The sequence below is a fragment of the Rhipicephalus microplus genome, chromosome 7 (genome assembly GCF_043290135.1).
Source record: "Rhipicephalus microplus isolate Deutch F79 chromosome 7, USDA_Rmic, whole genome shotgun sequence".
NCBI lineage: Eukaryota > Metazoa > Arthropoda > Arachnida > Ixodida > Ixodidae > Rhipicephalus > Rhipicephalus microplus.
The window spans coordinates 38,130,690-38,152,012 of record NC_134706.1 but is presented as its reverse complement, the minus strand read 5'-3'; the positions used below and the strand labels follow the sequence as shown (position 1 = coordinate 38,152,012).

Genomic DNA, 21,323 nt, shown 5'->3' with positions numbered 1-21,323 from the left:
AACCCGACGTCTACGGCGACTAACAAACAGACTGTACGCAGCTGACGGAACTGATCTTCTCGCGTCATCGTCGCCTCGTAGAAGAAAGCGCCCACTGCTGAGAAAGGTGGGTTTTTTAGAAAAAGAGTAGCCACTTACCTCACATACACAGGGTGGCCCGCGTTTACAAGTGTGATTCGAAGATCGGCTACCAATTTAAAAGTTCGTTTGTAGAAGGCTAAATGACCTATGGTTGTAAAATTTGGCACATATCACCACGGTGCCGGCGAGAACACATGTTCGAAATTTTATTGAAATCGGTGAATACGCATAAAAAATAAAACGCTGGAGTTCCCCTTCAACGGTGTACCTAAAATACCTCAAGTAGTACGAACAATAGACGAGACTTTGTGGACTGGACCTGCTCCCGCTTCGTGCGGGCGAATTGTTTAAGTGACGTAGGCTTGTGGCCGCGTGTCGACAGCTCCGATATTCACGAATTCCTCGTTCGGGCGATGAGTATGATTGCCCGGGAGCAATTGCAGTCGATAGAGGCCTTCGAGAGCCACGACGTTTGCGACGAGTGGCTAAATGTGGGAGCAGTGGGTGAAGAAAGTCGACACCGTCATCGTCGTCCCTCAAGTAAACATTCGTTCACCGAACTTCTAGCATCCAGCTCAGTACCATTGAACAACCGTCCTTATGGAGTTTGTCTCGCCGTGTATTGTGGAGAAAATACAGCTTTCAGTTGGTCTCTTTATTTCCATATCGGCCAGCTCACAAGCACTCGTTTTGAAGAAAGGACAGCTTGCTCATATTCCGAGTGATTATGACTATTGAAGAGGAGCGCCTGCATCGTCGTGTTAAGGCAACGGCCATGTGAGAGCAGTGGTGTACTGGCAGAGCTGTGGTTGATTCCGGTTTAGAAGCGAAAAGTTTTATCAGACTCAGAGAGAGGAGCAAGAAGGCTGGAAGGCTTAGCAGATATTAGCACTCCGTTTGCTACCCTGCACTGACATAGGGAGATCATACAGTGTGAGAGAGAAAAGAAACACAAGCAGAGGCCGGCATGTTGTTGTGCAATCTAGAATGGGTAAAAAAAAAGGCAGAGTCGTGATTCACTGTTAGGTTATTCGCACACCAATAAAAAAAAAGAGAACTCTCATGCTATAAATTATATGCGCGCTTCTGCTTGTTCATTTGTGGCCCTTATTCTTTAATTAAGTGGTGCGAGAATATCCGGGCAGTGGTTCATACAACGTGCAAATTCTATCCATGTTCCGGCCACGTCTGAAACAATGGTGTCCTTCATAGATTGACACTAAAGTGAAATATAGAACCAGCATAGATTAGTAAGTTTTAATCCGAGAAATCTGCCCCGCTGCGGTGGTCTAGTGGCTAAGGTACTCGGCTGCTGACCCGCTGGTCGCGGGTTCAAATCCCGGCTGCAGCGGCTGCATTTCCGATGGAGGCGGAAATGTCGTAGGCCCGTGTGCTCAGATTTGGGTGCACGGTAAAGAACCCCAGGTGGTCAAAATTTCCTGAGCCCTCCACTACGACGTCTCTCATAATCATATGGTGGTTTTGGGACTGTAAACCCCACAAATCAATCAATTCCGAGAAATCTAATGCGTTTGTTATTGCAGGAGAAAGTTAGTCATAATTCCATTTCGAAAACTTTGCGCAGAAATCTTTGCGAGTTACTTCATGCATTTATAAATGAATTTTTGTTACTTTGGCGATATTGCTTCGATGAAATTTCCTGAGTCTTGCATGTTAACTATATGGTACTTTAATAGGATTATGTACTCAAATTTTGCTCATTAAGAACTACAAAGGTCTTAGTAGACGCCGTAAAAATATAAAACCTCACGGCGTTAGGTGAGGGAGTTTCAATGTGGTGTCACCACGCGTTTAAGTTTCGCGCATATTCTGACTTGCCAAGAGCCTTCTCGCGGTAAGAAAGTGATCTTAAAATTGGTAAACAATAATTTGATAATGTAAGAAATATCGCTTTCTTTTTTTTAAGTCGCTCTAAAGTGCTCGTCAAATATGTCGGTAAAAATATCGCAGCAAAATTGAATAATGCATCAACTAAAGCCTGAATTGACGAACTATCAATAGTTAATCGATTAAAAGCTTTGTTCGAATAACAATTAATGACACCAGTATCAGTGTCACTTCCACCAGTGACAGTGACACTGGTGGAAGTGTTCCCCGTTTTATGGCCCACTTCGGAGGCGAGAACAGTACAGCCGTTGAGTTCAGCTTTCGATGTTCTAGGCCACGGACCCGGGGGCCGTGTGCTATACGCGTGGGTTTTCCCCGAACTTGAAATCCCCTTAATTCAGAAAGCTTTCCACGACAGGCGTGAATTCATGTAAGATTTTAGTACTGTTACGCAAACAGTATAAACCAGAAATATTTCTTCAAGATTGTTAGACTGAACATAGTAACTGCAGTTTGCTCAGCATAGACGGGCTAAAAGCGCGGGAAAAGTGCAGGCAATCCAAGATATACACTAAAGAATCGCGTGTTGCCACAGAACACAGCTTTACAGATAGCTGAAAAAAAACCGGAAAGGAGGGGGGGAAAGAAACATTTACTACTGCTACTACTGCTCTGGCCACTCGATGCATGTGCACACCGCATGCCACCTCGCTTAGTCCGAAGAATGTACACTTGCTCAGAAACTGGGAAAAATGAAAAGAACCTTAGTCATATAAAGCTTCGCTGTGAAACAAATCCACGTACCGTTCGTAAAGAAATACTGTTTCTTTGCCGGTCATCGAGCAAGTATGTCATAACGCCGTTTTTGTTTTTCGAGAACATCTCAGATAGCCGCCAAAATAGTAGGGATGTCTGGCGTAGAATGAACACTTTTCTTTGAGCTAAAGGGAACACGCCTCTCTAGCTAAGCGTGCCAGTAATGTATTGAACTCGTAAATAAAGCGACCTTTTAAAACTTCATCAGCCATTCTACTCCTTTATTAATTACCTAATAGATTGATAATTTGAGAACTCTTATGAAACACTTTCAACTACGTCTTCCTACGCTAAACGTTTCAACACTTTTGGCGACCGTTTCAAAATAGTCAAAAAAAAACTACGCTTATTTCTTGCACTGAAAACAGCGAATGGATGAAATATTTCGGAGAAAAAGAATATTTTGGTCATGTGGGTGCCTTCCTAATTTCTCAAAATGTTATTTGAGTGTTGTTCGTCAAAAAAAAATATTCTGAGGGCATAAAGTCTAGTTTGAATAGCAAATTAGTTTTATATATTAAGAAAAGGCCTTCGAGTCAGGTGTTTGAGACGTAATTATATTACCGCAATTTTCCTGTCAAGTACGCCACGAGAGACATGTCACAAACATATTCAATCACTTTATGTTTGTATTTGTTGATCGATTGATTGATATGCGGGTTTAACGTCCCAAAACCACCATGTAATTATGAGAGACGCGGTCGGGGATGGCTCCGGAAATTTCGACCACCTGGGGCTCTTTAACGTGCACCCAAATCTGAGTACACGGGCCTACAACATTTCCGCCTCCATCGGAAATGCAGCCGCCGCAGCTGGGATTCGAACCCGCGAATTTCGGGCCAGCAGCCGAGTACCTTAGTCACTAGACCACCGCGGCGGGGCATCACTGTGAACTTACGCAAGTGTTCAGCTCGAAGCAATAGGGATTGGGGTTCGCCCAGATAAGAAGTGCCGATCTGGACACAATTGATAGGACAGGCATACGTGTTTGTGGCACCCACTTCGCGAAAGGTATGCTTGTTGCACACGCACATTGTTTATTCGGGTGCGCGATGTAGAAACACAACGGGGCAATTTATGTCTAAGCTAACTTGCGTTAAGTTTGTAGAGAGATCATCGAAACTGTGATCGGAACGAGCGACCACGACAAGCTTGATCAGTTAAAGCGGGCCTTCATTGCTCGACCCGACAAAAGTGCACGGGAACTAACCACGAGTGTTGAAGATTGGGCGAGTTGGTTCGTCGTACTTGAACTGGTATAGCGCATTACGGGGAAGAAGAAACGGCCGAGCAGACCGACACAAGAGGACAGAGCGCTGACTTCCAACTGAGCTTCATTGTCAAACTGCATCAAATATGTAGACCGGCGCAAGCATACAAAACCACCCTAACGCAACGACAAGATAACACACAACATCACACCGTCACATATCCCAGATTCATAGGCGGTTATCCTGATTAAGGAAGACCACTTCATGATCAGATAAAACCAAAGAAGGGGCGCTAATACACGTGCTGCCAGCTGTTGCTATACAATGCGCTTCTATAATTTCTTGAGTTAATTGTGACGGGTGCTTTTTTACCACTTCACATTGATCAAACATGGGGGTACATCCACAATCGCGGCAGTGAATTCCAATGTGGCCCTGGATTGCTTTGTGGACATTATAATGGTGCTCTTTTAGCCTTTCATTAAGGCATCGCCCCGTTTGGCCGAACTACCACATACCACATGAGAATGGAATCGCGTAAACAACCCCCGCTACACACGGCACAAACCGAGTTTTGTGCTTAGTTGCGCAACCAGTGGTACGTGATTTGAAAGGGTTGACTGCTTTGCAAAGCCGCTGTAACTTATCCGGCGCTGAAAACACCACTTTGACGCTGCATTTCTCCCCTATCTTTTTTAGCCGGTGGGAAATGTCAGGCACGTAGGGTAAAACTACGGGTCTTTTTCGGTCGTTAGATTCCGGATGAGCCTCGGAGTTGCAGCCTTTCTATATCTGTTTTAATAGCTTTTCTGCTATAGATTCCAGTAGGATAGCTGGGTACCCAGCACTCAAAAGCCTTTCAGCTTGAGCTGCAAAGCTGCGCTGCATGACATGATGACACGATTTCCTAAGAGGATTGATGAGAGAAAGATTTGTGATGCTGCGGTTAACTAACTTGGAATGGGAAGAGTCATAGGGTAAAAGGGGTTTTCCATTTCTAGGTTCAAATAGCCAGCACACATGGTACGGTGAAAGAATTAAATTCAAATCTAAAAAGCGTAAGCTATTGTCAACTGGCAACTCATGAGTCAATAAAAGCGGTTTAAAACATTCTTTAAAAGTCATTACAATATTGTCGGTTAGGTGCTGGCAGGCAGCGTCGCTGCAGTCAATGAAAATTAAAAAGTCGTCTACGTAACGACATATTTTGGTGACAATATTTTGGTCCAGCATGCTCATCAGCAACCGGTCATGATGTGCAAGGTATATGTCACTAAGGATCGGGGAGAGGCATGACCCGATGCAGACACCACTATTCTGTATGTATTTACGATCATTAAAAGACACAAATGTCGACTTGATGTAAAAGGACAGAAGCTCTAAGAGGTTACTGTTATGGACACCCGTGAGATTCTGGAAGGCTACAGCACCAAATGAGTCAATGGCATTGTCAACACACTGTAACAACTTCTCATGCGGCAAAGAGTAATACAAATCTTTTATATCGACCGAAAGTGCTTTTAAGCCCCTGTCGTTATGTTCCAGAAAGTTCCAGAATCTAATGTTCCAGAATCTAACGACCAAAAAAGACCCGTAGTTTTAACCTACGTGCATGACATTTCCCACCGGCTAAAAAAGATAGGGGAGAAATGCAGCGTCAAAGTGGTGTTTTCAGCGCCGGATAAGTTACAGCGGCTTTGCAAAGCAGTCAACCCTCTCAAATCACGTACCACTGGTTGCGCAACTAAGCACAAAACTCGGTTTGTGCCGTGTGTAGCGGGGGTTGTTTACGCGATTCCATTCTCATGTGGTATGTGGTATTTCGGCCAAACGGGGCGATGCCTTAATGAAAGGCTAAAAGAGCACCATTATAATGTTCACAAAGCAATCCAGGGCCACATCTGAATTCACTGCCGCGATTGTGGATGTACCCCCATGTTTGATCAATGTGAAGTGGTAAAAAAGCACCCGTCACAATTAACTCAAGAAATTATAGAAGCGCATTGTATAGCAACAGCTGGCAGCACGTGTATTAGCGCCCCTTCTTTGGTTTTATCTGAACATGAAGTGGCCTTCCTTAATCAGGATAACCGCCTATGAAACTGGGATATGTGACGGTGTGATGTTGTGTGTTATCTTGTCGTTGCGTTAGGGTGGTTTTGTATGCTTGCGCCGGTCTACATAGTTGATGCAGTTTGACAATAAAGCTCAGTGGGAAGTCAGCGCTCTGTCTTCTTGTGTCGGTCTGCTCGGCCGTTTCTTCTTCCCCGTAATGCGCTATACCAGTTCAAGCACGGGAACTAAATTTTTCGTTGACAACTACGCGGCAAGTAATATGAAACTACTTCACGCGTTTCCGTATTTTTCTTCGCGCATCAAATTACCAAGCTTCCAAACTAAACAAACCAAGAGATCGTGTCACACGAGACTTCAAAAAAAAGACTCGCGATGAAGTGATAGGAAATAGCAAAGTGAATTGTCACACCAACGTCTCCTAAAAAAATTATGCCTAGAACGTGAGCCACGAACGCGCTGCCCTACCCTCTTATCTTACCTCCCCGGTACGAAGGCGAGCGTCTCTGACAGCCGCCTTCTGCGAACACAGCAATGTTCTCACAGTTGCCTTCGAGCAGCCGTAATGTCACGTGACAGAGCGGTACGGTAGTGTCACGTGATTGAGCAGTACGGAGGCGAGCGGTCGCACGAGGCAGCCGGTCGCAACACAAGGCAGGAGGCATGGCCTCCGAGATCGCATGCTGGCAGGAGGCTCCCAATTGAAAATAGAGCGACGTTCCAGGCATCTAGGAGGCGTTGGTCACACTAAGTAACTTGTGCATTGATTAAACGTTGTTTCACACTGAAATATAACATAACAAACGACCTGCAACTTACCTCGCTAAGCAGAAGCACATTGTCATCTTGCAACTTCAGCCGACAGTCCCTTGACCCAACTGCTTGTATAATAACTGTGTGCCTCGGTCGACTTGAACGCGCCTCCATTTCCTCGAGGGTCAAATAACTAGCGAAAAAAAAAACGAAATAATTGGCGATGTCCCCGTAACAAATGTCCGGAAATATGTCCTCGTCGCTTGAAGTGGACGCGTTCCCGGTCGCAGCGTAAAGGGGCCGATGCTATCGCACATTCCCAGTAAGATGCGAACAATAAGTCAGTCTAAAGGCTTTTCACTGAAAACGAGTCGGCATAACACGCGAAAAACACCACAATCGCCCGAAATCTCGAGGAAATAAGCGCGGACCGGTCTACGCACCACGATGTCCCCGCACGTACTGCACCAGCATGACCGCGCCACTGAGCGTGACGTCACGTGAAAGCCAGGCCATTTTCTAGACGTGCTGAAGCGCCGCCATCTTGGACTGAAAACATTGCAGTTTAGTATTCGTATCAAACAAACAGTGCTACGGTGAACTCGCACGCACGAAATCACTTCGCCGACACATTTAACGATTCATGATCACACTCATTTTATATTGTGACATAGAAAATCTGCAAAACAAACGCTTATCAGTCCGAGATGGCGGCGACCATGAGTCTAAAAATAATCGTGTTATCTGGTTGATTTATCCGCGGAGCCGTTTTTCTTTTTTTCGTGCTATCGCTCCCCTTCTAGCCCCAATGATCAGCGTCACCTGGTGCTGAGGGCAGCAAAAGGAGGCAGATCTCGAGGCATCTTGAAGTGAGGACTCCTTCACTTTTCCATGAGAGATGTTTATTACTTCGCTCCATGATATAAATCTATCGAATCTCGCAGGCACTTTGGCTTATACCCACAAAGCGAAATTGAACAGGAGTTACAGTCAGAATAACTCTGGTTACAGTGCCAGCAGCAAAAATATGCCGCTTCATTTTCGCACGAATTGCTTGTCACTTGGTATCGATATTGAAAAGTAACAACAGTTTTTTGAGAGTAAGAAAGGGTGATAGTTCGCAGTAACTGCTTTTTATCATGAAGATTAAAAGAATTGCAAGTTGCCTTTCTATACAGCTCATCTCCGAGGACGTCTGCTTATTTGTCTTTTATGTGGCAGTGGCCGTAGTTATTTAAATATGCCATCAGTGTGTCTTCACCGACCCACACATCTCTGTTAGTTATTGCTGCACGCATCTTCTGTTTTCAGTGTAATGTCACCCGTTACCATCATTATGTGATTTTCTTTTATACGAGCTTTATATTCTTGTTTGTTTGTTTGTTTGCTTTCCTACAAAGCCCGTACCCACTTCAGGGGATGACAAATAATGCGACGTTGAGACACTATTAAATGTTATTTTAAGAATTGTAGGTGGTTTTAAAAATAAATAAATGAAATGCCAATAATACGCAATACACTAAATTTAAACTTCAAGTAATATGCTTTTGAGTGTTTATTCACTGCCGTATAAACCTTTGCATCCTTTGTATGAACTTCTTTTACGTTTAATTGCCTCCTCGTGGCCACGCGCTTGCAGAAGAAGAAGCTTGGAACCGCCATTCGTCGTTCAGGTTTTTGCCATTCTGTGCGAGAGCGGCAACCACCGACAATTTTCGCGACGACGACAGAGGCAGACACCACCAGCTATGGCTACCGACTCCGATGACGAAGTCGGGCCACCAAGAGTGCCTCGGAGGAGCACCGCGCCGCCCCCACCAGCCGGCGGTGACAGCCGACCTAATACACCGTCGAGCCCGATTGCGACCGTACGCGCGGGCCGTCTCCCGATGAGCGAGCCGTCTGGACGCCACGTGTGGCCTGCCAGTTTCATCGACCGGAACGGAATGGTCGGTTCCCCATCCACTCCTCCAGAATACTACGCTCCGCGAGCGACCACACCGCGGGCTCCCACCAACCGGATAGCGCTCGCAGCGGCCTTGGAGTCGACTCGAGACCGGCAGCCGCTTCTCATGACTGACGCCTACACCGTACCGCTTCAGGACGGCACCGTGAGCCCCGTGCAGTACTGCATGATTGGCCTCCTCTTTGCCGGCATGTGCGCCGCTGCGGCGTGGTCCGTGCGCCCTTAGGAAAGCGCACGACCCCTCTTCGGGCACAGGAGGAGCTGCTTCACCCCGAAAAGCAGTCACGGATGCCCGGCTACGATCCGCCTTGTGGTGGCCATCGCCGACGGGCAGAACGCTCCCGTCGGCCTATGCGTGGACGCCTGCGGTTTCCTCGCGAAAGCACGAATCTCGGTAGACGTGGCAGTCGCTGCCGAGACCGCCTCCCGGCCACTCGCCACTGCGGAGGTCGGTTGAGTGGCACTCTTTTGTAATAAGTTAATAAACGTCCGTGTGTACTTGTTTCCGGGGTGTTTTAATTATACATTCGCGGTCTATCCAGAAGCAAGTACGTAACTTTAGCTGTTGCTAACCAGGGAAACTTTTTTTAGCGTTCTTAACGAAGTGACTATAGAGCCAACTTCTTTGCCAGATGCCGCAGTACATTTTGCCTTAGTGGTGACACAGTAAGCAAAACTTATGCAGGCTTTAATTTATATTTACTACCTTGTAATAGAAGTTTCGTGCTACGTTCAGAGTTGCTTGTTGGACAAGTTGGTACATACTTAGAAGGGCATGTGGGTAGACAGCCTTTTTTTTGTCGGAGGTGGCAGGGGAGTGCCGTAGCGCAGTCGTGCCTCCGAGCGTTGGCGTAGCTTGCAGGCATGATCGAGTGCGAGCGCCACGCAAATTTAACTCCAAAGAGTGTCGAGCACGATGTCAGCGTCACTGGAAGACTACACTGTAATGGTGGTGGTAGTGGTTAGAAGAGGAAGAAGGCTCCTAATTTCTGCAGCCCAGTAGGGAGCACCCTGGTTCTAGTAACGTTGGGGAGCACGGCACAGGCCTAACCACACGCTACCGTTGCAGCGCGTGTATTTCTTGACGTGGCGTCGCCCACCGTACTGAGATAATACTGTTATCAAATAGCATTGACAGTCCTGCAACAGCTACGCTGGTTCATTATGCCCAGGCACTCGTCAATAATTTTAATAAAGCAATGAACGATCAGTCACAACAGAAACCGATACAGGGATGGCGATGGCAATGGTTCGATGGCGATACGGCTATACCCTTTGGATCGGATCACCTGCACTCCATGCGCGACATAACCCGAACAAGAAAAAAAGAAAGAAAAAAGAAACACGGTGCGCACCACTACGGAAACACCCCTGGACTTGCTGACATCATCGCGACGCTCCGTACCGGCACAAGTGTTCCAAGCGTTGCTTGGTAGTTTCCACTTGTCTTCTGGTACGTGTTTCCACGCTGGTCCTCGCTTTCGACAAAACTGAGTGCAGTCCGCAGTGATGTCTCGGAGGGCGAGAGAATACCCGGACACTGGATAACTATGTGCTCGATCGTCTCCTCTGCTGCAGAGCAAATGATGCATTCCGTCTGCAGCCCGTCAACGTATAGTGAGCCTTCCAGTATCGAGTACGTAGCGCGCCATGCAGAGCGTGCTTCCACCAGCAAACCACTTCCTCGTGAGTTGTCGAAAAACCCTTCCCTGGCAATGTCTCGCTTCCCCGTCATATACGCAATCATCGACGACTACTTCTCGGTCGCATTCACCTACTCTTGTGTTTCTTGCTGCCGCACCAGCTGCAGTGTACTTACTGCTGGCACTGCCACATGCACTTCGCCTTGTGCTTCCAGACAGACTGTGGGTGGATGGTATCGGTCCCGCAGACTGCGCGTCCGACATGCCCACCTTGTCGAGCAGCTGGCAATGATGATGTGCACCCAGACCTGTCGCGCGAGGTTGGCACTGGGGAGCTGCCTGAACCGCTTCTCGTACGTTGCATTAGCCACCACTTCACGAGCCACGGAGGAGGACCCACACCATGTCCCCCTGTATCGCCTCGACCGGTGTCTGCCGGTGCACGCCCAGGGCTATTCGGCCGGGCTCTCTCTGACGCCTTTCCAGGTATCGCCTGGTACTGGATGAGATTCACAACACCGAATTCCCACACGTCAGCTTGACACAGCTACCATCTTCCACAGCCCCCCCCCCCTTCCCTTCACTTCGTACCTGTTAAAGGCCCACAAAGTCTGTCTACCCAAAATGCCCCGGTATCTTGTTGCCTTGATCTTCTTCGCTTGCTCGTACTGCTCAAGATATATTGACCCTGACTTCAAGTGCACTCCAAGGAACTTCACATTGTCTGTGGACTGTAGGGTGCTTCCTTCTAGACTCCATCTTTCTTTAACGTACCTTTTTGGTCCCCATACCATTACCCCCCACTTTTGTGGATTGAACCACAGGTGGAGTGCGGCCATCCTGTCCCCACATATGTCCAGCAGGGCCTGGAGCTCGTCCGGTGAGTGTGCCAATATGGCAATGCCATCTGCGTACATCAGTGCTGGAATCCGCGTCGCCACCACCTGCCTGCATGGAACAGGGCAGGTGGTGCTCTGTCCTCCACGGTGGGTATCAAATGACGTCACAAAAATCCATCTCCGATGTCGTCACGAGATCCGCTTCACCCCGCCAACGCCTAGCTAGGGTGTAAAAATAGCTGGTGTGTCTCTTCTGACGCGCGAAAAGCAAATTGGCGGTGTTATCCGACACGGAATAAAGCTGCGCCATCTCGTCGATCTGAGCTTACTAGTGACAAGTTCAGCGATGATTGCGGCTACTATCTGAGCGTGGAAGCATCGATTTTTTATTTCGACCCACCTGTGCCTGAAGCATCTGACGTGCCCCGAAGCGATCTTCTCGTTGCTCAATATTGTAAAACCCGACGTCTACGGCGACTAACAAACACACTGTATGCAGCTGACGGAACTGATCTTCTCGCGTCGTCGTCGCCTCGTCGAAAAAAACGCGCACTGTATCCATCTGCTGAGAAAGGCGGGTTTTTTAGAAAAAGAGTAGCCACTTACGTCACATACACAGGGTGGCCCGCGTTTACAAGTGTGATTCGAAGATCGGCTACCAATTTCAAAAGTTCGTTTGTAGAAGGCTAAATGACCTATGGTTGTATAATTTGGCACATATCACCACGGTGCCGGCGAGAACACATGCTCGAAATTTTATTGAAATTGGCGAATACGCATTAAAAAAATTAAACACTGCAGTTCCCCTTCAACGGTGTGCCAAAAGACCTCGAGTGGTACGAACAAGAGACGAGACTTTGCGGACTGAACCCGCTCCCATTTCGTGCGGGCGAATTAAGTGACGTAGACCTGTGGCCACGTGTCGACAGCTCCGATATTCACGAATTTCTCGTTCGGACGACGAGTATGATTGCCCGGGAGCAGTTGCAGTCGAGAGAGGCCTTCGAGAGCCACGACTTTTGCGACGAGTGGCTAAATGTGGGACCAGTAGGTGAAGAAAGTCGACACCGTCATCGTCGTCCCTCAAGTAAACATTGGTTCACCGAACTTCTAGCGTCCAGCTCAGTACCATTGAACAACCGCCTTTATGGAGTTTGTCTCGTTGGGTATTGTGGAGAAAATACAGCTTTCAGTTGGTCCCTTTATTCCGATGTCAGCCAGCGTACAAGCACTCGTTTTGAAGAAAGGACGTCTTGCTCATATTCCGGGTGATCATGACTATTGAAGAGGAGCGCCTGCATCGTCGAGTTAAGGCAACGGCCAAGTGAGACCAGTGGGGTACTGGCAGAGCTGTGGCTGATTCCGGTTCAGAAGCGAAAAGTTTTTTCAGACTCAGACAGATGAGCAAGAAGGCTGGAACTTGATGGCTTACCAGATATTAGCACTCCGTTTGCTACCCTGCACTGGCATATGAAAATATGGCTTGAATAGAGCATGCCGAGTGTGAGAGAAAAGAAACACAAGCAGAGGCCGGCATGTTGCTGTGCAATCTAGCAAGGGTAAAAAAAAAGTAGAGTCGCGATTCAGAGATTAGTTATTCGCACACCATTAAAAGAAACCACTCTCATATCTATAAATAATATGCGCGCTTCTGCTGGTTCCGGGCAGCGGTTCATAGCGGGCAGTGGTTCATACAACGTGCAAATTGTATGGTTCCGGCCACGTCTAAAACAATGGTGTCCTTCGTCGCAGATTTACACTTGAGTGAAATAGAAAACCAGCTTAGATTAGTAAGTTTTATTCCGAAAATTCTAATTTCGTTAACCGCACCATCATGCATTTGTTTTTACAGGAGAAAGTTAGTCAAAGTTCCATTCCGAAAATTTTGCGCCGGAATCTTTGTGAGTGAGACCATGCATTTATAAATATTTGGTGCTTTAACGATACTGGCTCACTGAAATTTCCGGAGCCTTGTATGCTATATATATGGCACCCTCAGAGGATTGTGCGCGTAACTTTGGCTCACAGAGTTCCTAGTAAACGCCGTAAAAACATAAAACTCCACGGCCTTGGTGAGGGAGTTTCAAAGTGGTGTCACCACGCGTTTAAGTTTCGCGCGTATTCTCACTAGTCAAGAGCCTTCTCGCGGCAAGAGTGGTGATCTTAGAATTGGGAAATAATAATTTAATAATGGAGGAAATACCGTTTTCTCTCTTTTTTACGTCCCTCTAAAGTGCTCGTCAAATATGACGATTAAAAATATCGCAGCGAAATTGATTAATGTGTCAACTAAAGCCTCAATAGACGAACTATCAATCGTTAACCGATTAAAAGCTTTATTTGATTAACGATTAATGACCCCAGCGTCAGTGTCACCTCCACCAGTGACACTGACACTGGTGGAAGTGTCCCCCGTTTCATGGCACACTTTGAAGGCGAAAACAGTATAGCTGTTGAGTCGAGCTTTCGATGGTCTAGGCCATTGACCCGGAGGCCGTATGCTAGACACGCGGGTCTTCCCCGACCTTGAAGTCCCCTTAAGAAAGCTGTCCACAATAGACGTGACCGTGTAAAATTTTAGTGCTGACACGCAAACAGTATAAACTAGAAACAATCCTTCAAGATTGTTTTAGTCATATAAAGCTTCGCTGTGAAACATGACATCGTCAGCCACATACCGTTCATAAAGAAATACTGTTTCTTTGCCGGTCCTCGAGCAAGTACGTCATTGTTCACACGTCTCGATGCTTAGGCGTGAAACGGAACATTTTCGCGCCGCCTGCATAGCATGCTCGAATTCACTTGCATGCAGTTGGCGCAACTTGATGTCGTCGCTCCCATATCGTGATCCCTGTGATCTGGTGGCGACGACTTTCTGGAGGCTTCCACAAAGTTCAATACGGGGGCGGAATTTGCTTTCCAAAGGCCCATGACGTCGTAACAGCCGACTCGATCCGATCCGAGCCATCGAGGAAAAGTTTTGTGTGGCCCAGTTTTGACGTCTCTGAACGTCCGCGCGCTCTTGATCGTTGTTGGCGGCAGTGTGGTGAAGTTTTTCAATACTGTTGGTTCAGTGATGACTGGAGACACTTCAGACGATGCCGTAGATGTGGTAAGGTTCGCTCGAAGACCTTTACAGAGTGCTCGGGCTAAAATACTAAGTTGATTTCTCTGCGCAGTCTGTTATAATCCCAGTCTTCAACGGCGAGCAATGGATCGACGAATGTCTGAGCTCAGTGGCACAACAGGAATTCGACGGTACATTGGAAGTGTCCATCTACGACGATTCTAGCACGGTAATCTTTTTAACGTTGGAGTCACCGCATCGCGATATTTGGCACCATTGAAGTGATCTTTGTTTGAAAAACACCGCAGGACGGAACGGCCGAACTATTGCGAGAGTGGAAAACGAAACTGGAATCGCGCGGCTTTTTGGTCCGCATTTCGTCGGGTGATCCGGGTTCGAAACCAAGAGGAGGTGAACTCACGCACGTATAGGGGAGGGGGGTGTTGCAAATCACTCAATTTATTCTTTGATTCGTTTTAGTTGGCTTCGCGAAAAATGCCGCTGTGCGACAGAGCAAAGGCTGGTACCTTTGCTTTCAGGACATCGTGAGTTCAAGCTGAGGGTCTTATATCGTCAGTGAGTGATTATACAGATTGAAAATTTCTTTTACGTCATGCAGGATGACGTCATGCACCCGTCCCGCGTTCAAGAGCAGTTCTGCGAAGCTACGAAACAATTGCCCAACACGGTGAGACTTGTTTGAAAACACCTGTCATGGTTTAGTATTTGCAGACAAGCTACGTAGGCATGTCAGACTGCATGATATATTTGATTACAAACTAAGAGAAATGTCAAAACAGAAAGAAGCAATAATAATATTCGATCACAGCATCATACCAGTAATCCCATTGAAGCACTTCGATATTCTTCCTCTAAATTAAACAGGCTGAGATTCATTTCTCAACACACGCAAAAAAAAAAAAAAACGAAATCTTCTTTCTATTTCAGATTGTTGGCTCCCAGTATCACCGTTTGCCAGAAGGATCGACTGAACGTTATACGTTGTGGGCCAACACTCTGGATCCAAGGAAGCTCACTGTTCAGGTAACAGGCCGCTGAATTAGTAGTGTGATACTTAGGCATACAGGCATGGAATAGAAACGAGCAACACAAACATGGATTTTCAAATCGTGCTGCACCTTTTTCCCTTCACTTCTGTCCGTGTGTGCATGTCTCGCTTTTTTCTTCTAATACAAATTTACGATATAAAAGTCTATTATCCTGAGCAATGTAGTTGACCGATCCTAATGCTGCCTAACTCTTACTGGGTTACAAGGATCACTAAGATTTCAAGTTTCTTTTTCTTAAACTCTCGTATGCGAGCCTAACTTTTCCTATGATGTATCCCTACAAACAAGCTAAATTTTCTGTTGTTAACCAGAATGAATATGATTTAGGCGGGCATAGTTGAGGAGTATGTATGTTCATGACACAGTGCATGTCTTGCCCTCTCTGTGCCTTGTTTTTTTTTAGTGCTGGGATGTGATCCAAGCCTACAAGCTTTGTTCTGTGAATAAAAAAAAATTTTGTTACTGAAGCTACAGTGCATTGCCAATGCAATATTTTTCAGGTTTACACGTCTCATGGACCCACTGTAATCATGCCGACATGGTTCTGCAGCAGAGCAGTCTTTGACGTTGTAGGTGGTTTTGACGAAACTGGGAAGGTATAGGTTTGAGGCGTGTGCTTTTGAATGTTTCAATTACGTAGAGCAGCAGTATTGTCGCGGTGCTACAGTTTACCCTGTTCTGTTGTCTGCCTTCCTTTAGGGAACTCCAGAAGACCTCATCTTTTTTTACAAGCACCTCGACCTAGGAGGGAATGTCGCCAGGGTGGAGAAAGACCTGCTGACCTACCGTTACCACCCACAACAGTCGACGTTCACGATAGCAGAGTAGGGCTTTTTTGGGTTGTGGGGCACTTGCGCTTGACTATTATTTGTCTCGTGTGTGGCGCCGGGATTTATCCTGTACAAGAACAGCCACAATATAGGCGAGTAGGCGAGTTGTCAGAACTACTCGTCAGCTCTCCTGCACTGCAAAAAATATTAGTGAAGCTCAGACGAAGTCGCACAAGACTTGAAACTGTGCACCAGGACGATTCTGAAGACGAATTTTTTTGCTTCTAGCTTGTTTCTAGGCCTTAGCTAGGCGATGCTAAGTCATTTTCACATTGATTCTCGGCACAGGGAGGCTCGGACAGACAGTCACAGACACGACACGGTTGTGCAAACTCTGGAGACAGAAACTAGTGCTGAAACTGAGCGTTTACACCTCTTGTAGATAGATCTATGGGCATGTCATCATTGATGTAAGCCTTCCATTGCTTCGGGGTGTTCTTGTAGCCGAAATTTGCTGTTCCCGTTTCCCAGTATTCTCTCCTACACACTCTGCATCTTAGGCTCGCCGCTGCTCCTTTGCAGCCGTTTCTTGCGCTAGCTGTTGTTTTCTTCATTTTTGGTAGACCAGTTACAAGTAGTGGTGTTTATTGCTTCTCGTTGCACATACCCATTTATGACAATGATAGTTTTCTGGTAGGCTGCACAGTGATAATAGAAAATAGTTTAGATGACAATTGTTTTGTGTGATTGACTCACAAGGAGCAATTTTCTGAATATCTTCACTGCTAAAACTCGCATGAGTGATGGAGGTGCGTCCCTTCTTTGCTACAGTTTTGTGCGAGTCGGCATTTCATGTGTTTGGTCCTAGTGGTGTGCGTGGATGACAACGCGCATTGCTTCTAGTCTGGCCATGAAACACATCACGGCATGGAAGCATTATGCCAAAGATAGGACCCACTGCCATTGTGTATATGATTTTGGATCACAGGAAAGCTGCCTTGGAAGGCATTGCAACTTGTCTATGAGAAAGGTTTTTGTGAGGGCAGGAGCACCTCTGAAGTAACTATAGGGTTACCTTTTTTTGTGCTTCAAGGGCGTGGAGGGGCAGGTCGAATTTTTACGAGGATGACTGCCCCCTTTGCCTACTTTCTTGTGCTGTCCTTGCTTTATTTGCTTTCGTGAGACTGCTCACATTTTATCTTTGCACTGACCTAGCACACATTCTTCAACTCGTCTCAGGTCTACCATTTGGGACCTGCGGCTCGCCAGGCTGAAGCAGCGTGTCTTGGCGCATTGGCCAAGCTTTACCATCTGGAACGCTGGGAAGCAGGGTCGCAGGTTTTACAGGAGCCTCGACGTTGCGAACCGAAAAAAGGTAAAAGTGCGCACCAAGGTATGAAGTGCCATTTCATGCCTCTTTGAGACACTGTCTGACTTTTCTCCACCCTTTAGGTGTCCGCATTTTGTGACGTAGATGAGAAGAAAATCTCCAGGGGAGTGTACATCCACGAAGAATCTGAGGTACTTTGCCTTTCTGTTTTGTTCGGTCTGTTGTCTCGATTGAACTGAATCCTCTTTTGGCGCCACTATACAGTAGATTCTCAGTAAATGTAAATGGAGCTTTCAAAGTTGATCATTAGGTGTAATAATTTTTGAATTTCCCTGTTGCCATCAATGAGAAACTTTAAGAATTATTTTCTTCCCTAAAACGAAAATCGTAATGATAGAACTTGCCACATAAAAACAACTGTTCATTTGCTTTTTTGAGTTAGGTTTAAAGGTGATTTTTAACAGGACCACCACATGGTATAAATTGCATCACAGTGTAAACAAAAATGTCGATTTTGTGAAATTTCTGATTTCTTTCTCACAAAATTTAACAACTTGAGAGATCTAAGTATATTTTTTCCACAAAATATACCTTCTGTTGAGTGAGTATTATTTGCTCAGATATTCATACAAAGTGCGACATTGCAATAGAAAAAAAGGGCAAACTTAATACAATTTCGCTAAATTTTTGGAGGTGTATGTGGCAGAAAAATTGTATTAGTATTACTGTGCTTCAAACACACTACAAAAGCACTTTTACTTAACATATAGACTAAATTTGGTTTAGAAAGAAGAAAATGGTACTTTTAAAATAAATTTTTCCCAGACACCACCCAGACGACATTTTAGAAAGTTCAGAAGGCACCCACGTGACCAAGAATTTTTTTCTCTTTGAAATATTCCAGCGGTTCACATTTTTCAATGCAGCAAACTAGCACGATTTTTTTCAAATACACATGAGATTGTCACCAAAATTGCTGAGATGTTTGGCATGGAATGACCCAACTGTAACACTTACTTTTTACTCAGTAACTGTAACGTAATATACAGTTACAGGTACTTTTGTTTTGGAAAAAATTATTCAACTGCAAAAGCTTTTGAAGGTCCTTGTTAAGCACTCTTCACTTTGAATTTTCTCCTTCACCATGTTCTCTCAATTTTCAACTTTTCCCAGTAGGGTTCCCTTTGCAATTTAGAAGAGGTCGCTAAAAGGAATATCGATGATGTAGAAGACCAAGTTTGGAGTTTACTTGCAAAATGTCTCTCGTAAATCAGTCATGTTGCTGCTGAAAAGCTTGCTTTATATGTTTTCTCAAAAAGGTTCAATGCCACTATCTGTGTGACTGGGCGTTGGATTGTTACAGTGGGGCCCTTGGTATAACTTTTGTCTCGGAGCCTTAAAAAGTTGGGAATAGCATCTGTTGTTTCAAGCTTCCAAATGATGTGCATTGTATGAGAGATAAAGCTTGTCGAATATGTAGCGTCATCAAGACTCTTCACAGAATGTGCGAAAGTGCAAGCGTAAATAGAGATGCAAGCAGCAGTATAAAACTGTTCAGAATGAACAAAACTACAGTTTGCTGTACAGTCACTGGAGTTGGCCACAGGCATTAAGTGTACTGTTAGGAAAAAAAAAAATGTGCATGTAAGAGATATTGTGCATTCAAATTTATTTTCTTCACTCCCTATGAATTTCACTTGAAATTCAACTCTGCAGACCGAGCCTCACATTATATATAGCCTTTACAGTGCAGCTGCCATTTTCAGCTTGTACATCTGAGTTTTTACTAATAAATTCATTACCTTTTCTTTTGGGGCAAACCATTTGTGTTTAGACTCTTGCTCATGGGTGTATGCTTGGAAGCCTCAAATGATCCGCTGTTACGAATTCCGGCAAACATGACAAGACGTAATCGTGCATGACCTGTTTCTGTGTTGCAGGAAGTTCCAAGACCAAGGGTGCCAATAATTCATTTTAAGGATGCCACACCACCATTGGTTATATGCATGAAATTGGTAAGCATTTACTAGCCAGGTAGTTCTTTTTCACAAGCTCATTGCCTTGGTTTTTTTTTCAGGACCTGACCAATGGCTCTTTCGAGGCTAACCTATCTTCATTAAACCTTATCGAAGGCGTTGACTACGTTCATTTTTCGTAGCAGCTTGAACTGCGACAGCCAATTGGCTGTCGACTATGTAAATAAATGTTTTATATAAACGAGAAAAGAAGAACGTGGAATATTTTACTTTCATTAATCTCATGTACATCCACACATTTCTCTTTTTAGCAAAAACCTCATTCACTTGACTAGGTTGACATTCGGCGTGTTACGTTATGCTCAAGTTAAACTAATCACTCTTGTGTCGTTTGGGTTTAGACGAAACGCCGCCTTTAAAGATGCTGCTTGCCACTGCATTATTTTTCAAAGTAAAAAGTTCATTGTAAGATACCATAATTAGCCAATTTTTTAATAGTGAACATATTAGATTGCTATATATATGAGAATTCAAAATCTAGATGTGAGCCGACAGATAGAAACAACGTAGTGGGATAATCCGGGTTAACAGTGGAAGTGCCTCAGACTGGCTGGCCGACATTTCGATAGGAGGACCTATAGCGCCTTTGAAAAAGATAGGTCCTCCTATCGAAACGTCGGCCAGGCAGTCTGAGGCACTTCCACTGTTAATCCCGATTATCCCACAACAAATATGAGAGGCATTCTTGTCAATAAAGCGCCTATGTCAAGTTAGAAATACAATCACCATGTTTCCAACTGGCTAACCCACACACACAGATATATATATTGTGAGCGCGACAAGCGAGACTTCGGAACATCGTTGTGGTTGTTGTTCGGAAGAGTAACAATCGCAACAGGCTCACTGTCGACCGCGAGTTCACGTCAAATGGAGAACGGTGTCTATTTGACAGGGCGCAGAGTATTTTTCTAGCCTCGACCTTAGGTCAGGCTTCTGGCAGATACCAATGTCGGAGTCTGATAAAGAGAAGACCGCCTTTTCAACGCCAGATGGGTTGTACGAGTTCAATGTGATGCCTTTTGGACTCTGTAATGCGCCCGTCACCTTCGAACGCATGATAGACGGCGTATTGCGTGGTTTGAAATGGAAAACATGTCTGTGCTATCTCGATGACATAGTAGTGTTTTCATCCACGTTCTCGCAGCATCTACAACGTCTTGACGAGGTCCTCACATGCCTTGCAAAAGCCGGTCTACAGCTTAACACCAAGAAATGTACCTTTGCTAGCAAGACAATCAAGGTTCTCGGCCACCTTGTCAGCAAAGAAGGAATTCGGCCCGACCCCGAGAAGCTTGCCGCTGTCCTCGATTTTCCTCGTCCACCACGTCAAAAGGACCTGCGCAGCTTTCTTGGGTTATCTTCTTACTTCCGGCGCTTCATACGTGGTTTCGCGGAACTTGTGTCTCCGCTCCATCAACTCGCAAAGAACGTCCCCTTCATTTGGTCCGAAGATTGCGAAAGCGCTTTCACAGCATTGAAGCAAGCCCTCACGTCGGATCCGGTACTGTGCCACTTCGATTCCACCGCACCCACCATCCTTCACACCCACGCAAGTAGTCATGGTCTTGGTGCGGTACTCTTGCAGCGTGACAAAAACTCACGCGAACGCGTCGTTGCTTACGCAAGTCGTGCTCTTACCGCTCCAGAAAAGAACTACACTATCACCGAGCAGGAGTGCCTTGCTGTTGTTTGGGCAGTGCAAAGATTCCGACCATATCTTCACGGCCGTCATTTTACCGTCGTGACCGACCATAACGCCCTATGCTGGCTTTCATCGCTGAAAAACTTATCGGGTCGCCTCGGTCGCTGGGCGCTTCGCT

The 21,323-nt window shown here is 45.8% G+C and overlaps 2 protein-coding genes across 6 annotated transcripts in view; one reads left to right on the top strand and one right to left on the bottom strand.

Annotated features, from left to right (window-relative positions):
* Window positions 1-14,150, bottom strand: part of LOC142767427 (uncharacterized) — a 33,724-nt gene extending 19,574 nt beyond the window's left edge. Inside the window, exons 1-2 of one of the 3 annotated variants that reach the window (XM_075869068.1) lie at window positions 13,909-14,150; window positions 6,849-6,975 (exon numbers count right to left, since the gene is read on the bottom strand). In XM_075869068.1, the coding sequence (XP_075725183.1) occupies window positions 6,849-6,956 (108 nt within the window). In that variant the 5' untranslated portion in view covers window positions 6,957-6,975; window positions 13,909-14,150. The remainder of the gene's footprint in view (window positions 1-6,848; window positions 6,976-13,908) is intronic. The other 2 variants (XM_075869069.1, XR_012884869.1) reach the window with 2 other exon arrangements.
* Window positions 14,151-14,183: 33 nt separating this feature from the next.
* LOC119179793 (queuosine-tRNA galactosyltransferase) lies at window positions 14,184-19,698 on the top strand. Of its 3 annotated transcripts, none has more exons than XM_037430912.2 (12): window positions 14,184-14,342; window positions 14,410-14,526; window positions 14,606-14,708; window positions 14,778-14,842; window positions 14,917-14,985; window positions 15,246-15,341; window positions 15,868-15,936; window positions 16,067-16,191; window positions 17,377-17,512; window positions 17,590-17,658; window positions 19,408-19,482; window positions 19,545-19,698. In XM_037430912.2, exons 1-12 carry the CDS (start codon window positions 14,307-14,309, stop codon window positions 19,623-19,625), a joined length of 1,041 nt encoding a protein of 346 aa, XP_037286809.1. In that variant the 5' UTR covers window positions 14,184-14,306; the 3' UTR covers window positions 19,626-19,698. The 3 variants fall into 3 exon arrangements, with proteins under 3 accessions (XP_037286809.1, XP_037286806.1, XP_037286810.1); XM_037430909.2 differs by having other exon boundaries at window positions 15,868-15,963; XM_037430913.2 differs by lacking the exon at window positions 15,868-15,936.
* Window positions 19,699-21,323: the final 1,625 nt, after the last annotated feature.